Source organism: Helianthus annuus, chromosome 13, assembly GCF_002127325.2.
Source record: "Helianthus annuus cultivar XRQ/B chromosome 13, HanXRQr2.0-SUNRISE, whole genome shotgun sequence".
In the NCBI taxonomy this organism is placed as follows: domain Eukaryota; kingdom Viridiplantae; phylum Streptophyta; class Magnoliopsida; order Asterales; family Asteraceae; genus Helianthus; species Helianthus annuus.
In genome coordinates, this window is record NC_035445.2 from 115802502 (window position 1) to 115810548 (window position 8047).

The following is an 8047-nucleotide window of genomic DNA, read 5'->3' on the forward strand; positions in this document are numbered from 1 at the left end:
CTCTTAAACAAGTGCAAAAGTGCGAAAATAATCAAAGGTTATACTAATACACGTGTCGGATCCAAGTGATTCATCTTGTCTATCTGTTTTTATTTTTATTTTATTTTCAGCATTTAGTTAGTTTTTATTTCTCTTAGCTTAAAACATTTTTCTAACTTTTTGATTTGGTTAGACGTTGAGGATAAACCGGTATTAAAAGCTCTTGTGTCCTTGGACGACCTCGGTATCTTACCAACACTATACTACGTCCACGATGGGTGCACTTGCCCATATGTGTGTTTAGTGTTAGTGAATATCGTGTTTTATAAATTTAAAACTTGGCTAAAAGTGTAAAAAGGGCTTAATTATATATTAAAAACATATACACACTGACACGCATCAATAATAATCATTATTTCCAAACGGATTCTGTGCTCCACTTGCTTCTCGATTTTTACATTCCCTCTTGAAATGTCCTTTCTCCCTGCATCGAAAACAAGTAACTTTAGATTTATTAAAACTCAAAGTAGAAACATTAGCATCTCTAAAATCATCTCTCCCTGTAATCATTTTAAATTTTTCAGCTCTCCTCAAAACGCTAGCTAAACACCATTTAATATCCATGAGCTCCATTTCTTCTGCATCGATCTGATCGTAATCCTCTTTTGTCAGCATAGGATTTCCGATTCTACCTGCAACCAGTCCTTCATATGATTCTAACACTGTAGCAAGTAATGACATGTGACCTTTTGCAACCTCTTCAGAGAAATTTTGACCATTCTGAAGATGCAACGCGATGTTGCAGTGTAAAACATGACCATTACTGCTATTTGAGCTTTGAAACTGATGACTTGAAGTTGACTTTGGATTAAAACTGGGTTCTCTCAATCTGGTTTCAAGATCAGGGTCGGTTTGGGTTCAAAATTGGGCTCGCATTGTGCACCTTTAAGTGATGTATTGAATTAGAGATGAGATCAGTATAGTATTGTGGGGTAAGATCAAATACAAAGTTTATTTTGCCTAAATAGGATAAGAAGGAATCTTAACCATTCATTTTTCAAATCAATGGTTAAGATGAAAGTGTAGGAGAAATGAGGAGTGCAAGGGTATCTTGGAAAAATCCTATTTATAGACTTTCTCTCTCCACATGCAAGGCACATGTATATTCTACCCCCATTTTTTAAATGTTCATAACTTTCTTATACGACATTATTTTTTTCATAAAAATTTCTCCGTAAAATCGAGCGTCTTTTTCTCTTTAATTTGAGTACTATATTGCTATATAATAAATGAAGACTAAAAAAACCCATTAAAATGTGTTGTGTTTCTATGTTGTATAACATTTTTTTATTCTGGATTTTTATACTATATTTTTGTGCTAAATTTTTTGTGCTGGGTTTTTTTGTCTTAATTTTTTTTTTCTCAATTTTTTGTGCTGGATTTTTTTGTACTACATTTTTTTGCTGAATTTTTTCGTGCTATATTTTTTTGTACTAGATTTTTTTGTGCTATACTTTTTTATACTACATTTTTTGTGCTATATTTTTTTGTACTGGATTTTTTGTGCTAAACTTTTTTGTACTAGATTTTTTGTTGTATTTTTAAAAAACAAAAGGGGTGCTACATGTCATTATCACTTCTATTTAGAAGGACCAAAATGCCCTTCATTCCTACTTATTAGTAGTGACACATATTATTATTACAATTCTTTTTAGGCTACTTAGACAAAATTCATTTTTTAATGGATCCTTCCTCTAGTATTGTATTTGTATCGCTACCAAAAACCCCTCCACAAGTCCAGAACATAAAGTATTTATTTGATATGCGGAATTCCCACAACTCCTCCACTTGGCCCAATGCCCAATAAAGTAACCAGATAATCGAATCAAATCTCAAAAGCCAGCCCAGCCCAGATTATCATAATCAGAGGAAGTACACCGTTATAATCATGGTTCCTCCCGTACTAGATCAGTCAACACTCCACTTACGGTTACTATTAACCCTTAACAAAATTTGTGACATATGTATATGATCATGTATGTATAGTCACCAAATCTTTTCAAGATTACAAATGAAATTCACCAATTGGCCGATCACATATCCATATTGCTCAACAAACCAACACTTTTTACCAATCAGTGAGTTCAAGTCTCTTACTTGATCATAATTCATACTATTTGTTCTTGTTTAATCTTTTCAGTTTTCTGGGGTTTTGCTTGTTAATTGTTCTGATTCGTCTGCTACTCTTCTTGCTGTAAATTCTGGTTATTTAATCTGTATAATTATGTCATATATGCTTCATTTTTTTTACTCTGTTTTAGGTATTGAAAAGCTAAATTTGGTTATTTTATGATTGCCCATAAGGTGTTTGTATAAATGCCTCACTGAAGTTATTATCATGTGAACATGTGTTTGTGTGTGTATTGAACCCTTTTGATATATAGCCTGAGAACTAACAACCAGTAATCCACTCTGTCACACGTAAACTTAAGAGTTATATGACTGCCCATAAGGTGTTTGTTAAAATTCCCCACTGAAATCATTATCATATGAACATGTGTATGTGTGTGTGTGTGTGTGTGTTGAACTCTTTTGATATGTGAGAACTAACTAACAACCAGTACTCCAGGGGTGTAATCTTGGTTAAGCTCACATGGATCAAAACCCAACACGAGTAAACATGCGAGTTCGTTCTTCCGGATCAACGCCATCTGAAGAGTCAGCGCTAGATTTAGAAAAGGCATGTTACAGTCAGTCTAATAATCTCCCATCACTTACTCCACCAACACTTCAACCATACGCATCAGGCGGACAACACTCGGAGAGCAACGCTGCATACTTTTCATGGCCCACATCCAGCCGACTAAGTGACGCTGCCGAAGAAAGAACAAACTATTTCGTTAACCTACAAAAAGGGGATTTACCTGAATCTATAGGTAGATTACCAAGAGGCCACCAAGCAACCACGTTGCTCGAGCTAATGACTATACGTGCATCGCACAGTAAGCTCTTGCGTTCGTACAGTCTTGGTACTGCAATTGGGTTTCGGATTTGTAGGGGTGTGTTGACGGATACTCCCGCAATTCTAGTGTTTGTTTCCCGTAAAGTTCACAAACAATGGCTTAGCCCCATTCAGTGTCTACCCACTATTTTGGAGGTAAGAAAGAATATCCTATTGCATTACTTTTGCATCGTTAATCAAATAATCATTATGATTTTTAAACGTTCATTTCTGTCGCTGAGTCTCTTTGTAACCCGACAGGGACCCGGGAGCGTGTGGTGTGATGTGGATGTTGTCGAATTTTCGTACTTTGGTGCACCGGAACCGACAAGCAAGGAACAGTTGTACACTGAGATTGTGGATGATCTTCGTGGAAGTGGTTCATGTATCGGGTCTGGTTCTCAGGTATAATAGATAATATCTAATCTTTTACTTATTTGGATATGATTTAAAGTTGCATCAGCCACTGTTATTGACCCCTTTATGATGAAATTATTGATCAAGTAGTTAGCTTTATATGAAAATGACTGTTAAGAACTTAAGGAGTAGTGGTTTAATTTAGATATGATAGGTAAAAAGTTGTTGCTTTTTTTTTTCTGAAAGGCATCTGATGATTAAAAAAGTTAAAGAGTAAAATGCCATTTTAGTCCCTAAGGTTTGGTCAGTTTAGCGACTTTCGTCCAAAGGTTTGTTTTCCCGCATCTGGATCCAAAAGGTTTGAAATCTTGCCATTTTCATCCGGCTTGTTACCTTCATCCCTTTTTCTCCGTTAAGTCAGAGGTATTTCCGTCTTTTTTGCTAACTTAAAGGGCAATTCGGTCTTTTTCACTTTATGTAAAAAGACCGAATTCCCCTGAAAAAGACCGAATTGCCCTTTAAGTTAACAAAAAAGACGGAAATACCCCTGACTTAATGGAGAAAAATTGATGTAGTTAACGAGCCGGATGCAAATGGCAAGATTTTAAAACCTTTTGGATCCAGATGCGAAAAAACAAACCATTAGACGAAAGTCACAAAACTGACCGAACTTTAGGGACGAAAATGACATTGTACTGTAAGTTAAGGAATCAACTTATATCATGACATGTCACATTTTCTGTATGTTAGGTAGCAAGTCAAGAGACATATGGAACGTTGGGCGCTATTGTGAGAAGCCAAACAGGCAACCGGCAAGTTGGTTTTCTCACAAACCGCCATGTGGCGGTTAATTTGGATTATCCGAATCAGAAGATGTTCCATCCTTTACCTCCAACACTTGGACCAGGGATATATCTTGGTGCGGTGGAGAGAGCTACTTCGTTTATCACAGATGACCTTTGGTATGGCATCTTTGCTGGCATTAACCCAGGTTAGCCTTTTATAAACGTTGTCATCCTATACTTTTGCCGTTGTTGATATGGAAGTAAGAAGCATCAACACTATGGGTGGTAGTTTTTGACACAACCCTAAACACGTCATGAAAATAATCAGGTTGTGTGTTGTCATATCTAACTAGGGCTGTAATCGAGTCGAGCCGAGCCAGGTTGAGCTCGAGCTCAAACTTAAACGAGCTTGCTCGGCTCGGCTCGTTTATTGATCGAGCTGAAAAGTCGAAGTCGAGCTCGGCTCGTAAAATGTTCGAGCCAGCTCGATAATTTTTTTATTATATATTTATTTTTTACACATAATAATAACATAAAAAACAAAAATAAAAATTACGTATGTATCTATATGTATTATTTTTATTTTTCTAACATTTAAAGATTGAAAGGCATATTAAAAGTATTATATGTATATTTTTTGTTTATTTTCTCTTATTTTTATATGTTATTGATTAATTAAACTTATGTTTATTTTCTCTTATTTTTATATGTTATTGATTAATTAAACTTAAAATGTTAACACTTCAACCTCCTCTTACATATATTTTATTTTAATACATTTTAAATTAAAATTAATAAATATTAAATAAAAGAATTGAAGCCAGCTCATGAGCTCACGAGCTGAGCCAGGCCTAGCTCGAGCTCAACTCGTTTACAAATCGAGCCGAGCCAAGCCGGCTCGTTTACAACCGAGGTTTTTTCGAGTCGAGCTTTTTTCAAGCTTTTCCCGAGAGAGCTTCGATCAATCCGCGAGCTGCGAGCTTATTAAACGGATTGTGTTTCCATTGATCTTTTTTAATTAAACGGGCCATGTTTAGGTTGACCTGCTTAACCCGTTTAATCAAACAAGTAGGCACGCTAACCTGTTTGATTAAACAGGTCGGTCTATCCATTTAACCCTTTTATTACCACCCACCAACCGATTAACACGTTTACAACTTGATTAATGATTACTACCTGCTAACCCATTTGACTTGTTTAGATATATGGGTCGTGTTTGGGTTACACAATTTAAAGTGTGCCTGGGTTCGGGTTGATGTTCTCGATACGAATAAATATAAGGGTCATATTCGGGTTGAACAATTCAGCCGCTCAACCCACCAGCCCGACACAACTGACACCCCTAAATTCAGCACATTTAGTTTATAAAATGTGATTTTGAAAAGTAGGACTCAAATGAAACGATAATTTCTGTATTAAAAGTTTGGAATCTGGTGGTCATGCAGAGACATTTGTGAGAGCAGATGGGGCGTTCATCCCGTTTAGCGATGATTTTGACATGTCCACCGTAACCACATCTGTAAAAGATGTTGGAGAAATCGGAGATGTCAATATCATAGATTTGCAGGCTCCTATCAACACTCTTATTGGCAAGAAAGTGATGAAAGTTGGCAGAAGCTCAGGGTTGACTAAAGGAACCGTCTTGGCTTATGCGCTTGAATATAATGACGAAAAGGGAATTTGTTTTTTCACCGATTTTCTTGTTGTCGGAGAAAACCAACAAACGTTTGACCTTCAAGGCGATAGTGGAAGCCTCATTATCTTAAAAGGCGAAGAAGAGGAGAAACCGAGACCCATTGGGATAATATGGGGTGGGACCGCGAATCGGGGTCGGCTTAAACTTAAAGTTGGTCAACCACCGGAAAACTGGACGAGTGGCGTTGATCTTGGTCGCCTACTTAATCTTCTTGAGCTTGATCTTATTACAACTAGTGATGCACTAAAAGGTTTGGAAGTTGTTATGAGTAAAATTCCATTTTCGTCCCTGACGTTTCACTAATTTTGTGACTTTCGTTCAAAGGTTTGTTTTTTCACATCTGGATTCTAATGGTTTTAAATCTTGTCATTTTTATCCGACTCGTTAACTCCCTCCATTTTTCTCCATTAAATGAGGGGTATTTCTGTCTTTTTAGTCATTTTTTTAATTAAAATTAAAAAAAAAAACACTATTAAGAAACAAAGATACACCTCTATTTACTTTCTAGTTATGACCTTTTTTATAAACATTAACAAATAGCTAAAAGGACGAAAATACCCCTGACTTAACATTAAAAAATGGATGCAGTTAACGAGTCAGATAAAAATGGCAAAATTTTAAATCTTTTGGATCCAGATGCGGAAAAACAAACCTTTGGACGAAGGTCGTAAAAGTGGTCAATCCTCAGGGACATAAATGACATTTTACTCGGTTTTTATCTTTTAAAGTTGGGATTTGTTTTTATATATTTATGTATTAGGTTGTAAGCTTTTTCTATTATTATATGTGGCAGGTGCGGTGCACGAACAAAGAGCTGCATCAGCAACGGTGGTCGGGTCAACAGGCGACGATTCATCACCGCCAGAGATAGTGCTACCTAAAGACAATTCGGAGCCATTAGGGCTTCACATTCAACAACATATCCCTTTAGAAGACGGAGCATCTGGTGGTGGTCCCGATATCAATCTTTCTCCTGAAAATGCAGCCAATTTAGAAGATGGGCCTAACGTGGGCCCGAGTATCGAGCATCAGTTCATTCCGAGTTTCAATGGGAACTCGTTGTTCCATAAGAATGAGCGGCCGTGTAGGGTGGTGTCTGAGAATTTAAGTGCGTTGAAAAGTGGGAGCGATGAGGATCTCGGGTTTGCACTTCAATTGGGGGACAATGAGCCCAAGAGAAGGAAGTCTGATCCTCTGTTACCTAGTTTGGATGAAGAAGCTAATTGAGGGGTAAGCCACGGGTGTGGTGGAGGGCCTGGAGGCGTTTGTTTTAATGAAGTTAATTTCGAAAAAGAAAAAAAATAACCACCTCTCTTTCTCTCTCCCATTATATCAAACAAGTGCTACTTGTAAATGTTTACATAGTTCAAACCATGCTTGATGTATATATAGTTGTGAATTGAATAACTCAATATTACTAGGGGTGTTCAAAAATATTTGAATACGAAATATCTGAAAATCCGTATCCGAAATATCGGATATCCAAAAACCGGATAATCCGAATTTTTTCGGGATTGGGTATTTATTTCAAAAAATTTCGGATTATCCAATATGCGAAAACTAATTTTTCTTAAAAAATATATATAGTATATGAGCACTATATATAGTTTGAAATATAGTAAAAATATTAAAGAAATAGTGAATAATTGGATACGGGTGTGGATTTATAATTGTTTTTTTTATTTTCAATGTTAGAAATTTGGAAAATTGAATATAGGCTTAGTTTTAATTGATGCATAAAACAAATTTTTTGATATATTTTTAGAAATTCGGATATCCGAATCCGTATCCAAAATTTCGGATACCCGAATTCGTATCCAAAATTTCGGATATCCGATCACTATCCGAAATTTTCAGATTTTCGAAAACCGGATTATCCGATCTTGAACACACCTAGATATTACAACGCTAGATTTACGTATATGGGGGTTGAGAATTCGACTTGGTAAGTAAATAATTAATATTATTTGGTGGTCGAGAATTGAAAACCTTATTTGTTCAAATGAAGGATGGTGGATTTTATTTGGTGATTTTAATGCGGTGCGAGAGCGAGATGATAGAAAAAAATCCAAGTCCGATCCGGGTTGTGCTAGAGATTTCAACGAATTTATTGATACAACGGGTTTACGCGAGTACAATCAGAAAGGGTGTAGATACACATACATGTCTTGTAGAAAAGGTGTTTATACTTGGAGTCGTATCGATAGGCTTCTTGTTTGTGAAAACGTT

General features: G+C 36.2%; 1 protein-coding gene across 2 annotated transcripts; it reads left to right on the top strand.

Moving 5' to 3' along the window:
* Positions 1–1948: 1948 nt before the first annotated feature.
* Positions 1949–7254, top strand: LOC110898953 (protein NARROW LEAF 1). 2 transcript variants are annotated; one of them, XM_022145807.2, is made up of 6 exons: positions 1949–2117; positions 2601–3136; positions 3242–3385; positions 4088–4328; positions 5568–6068; positions 6612–7254. In XM_022145807.2, the coding sequence occupies exons 2-6, from the start codon at positions 2633–2635 to the stop codon at positions 7043–7045; spliced, it is 1824 nt and encodes a 607-aa protein (XP_022001499.1). In that variant the 5' UTR covers positions 1949–2117; positions 2601–2632; the 3' UTR covers positions 7046–7254. The 2 variants fall into 2 exon arrangements, with proteins under 2 accessions (XP_022001499.1, XP_022001498.1); XM_022145806.2 differs by having other exon boundaries at positions 2609–3136.
* The last annotated feature ends 793 nt before the right edge of the window (positions 7255–8047 follow it).

What these genes read in the sequence shown, in the direction of transcription:
- LOC110898953 (XM_022145807.2), top strand. Translation starts at nt 2,633, where the DNA reads ATGGATCAAAACCCAACACGAGTAAACATGCGAGTTCGTTCTTCCGGA. An exon ending in GTCTACCCACTATTTTGGAG is followed by an intron (nt 3,137 to 3,241) that starts GTAAGAAAGAAT and finishes GTAACCCGACAG; the next exon opens with GGACCCGGGAGCGTGTGGTG. An exon ending in GTATCGGGTCTGGTTCTCAG is followed by an intron (nt 3,386 to 4,087) that starts GTATAATAGATA and finishes TCTGTATGTTAG; the next exon opens with GTAGCAAGTCAAGAGACATA.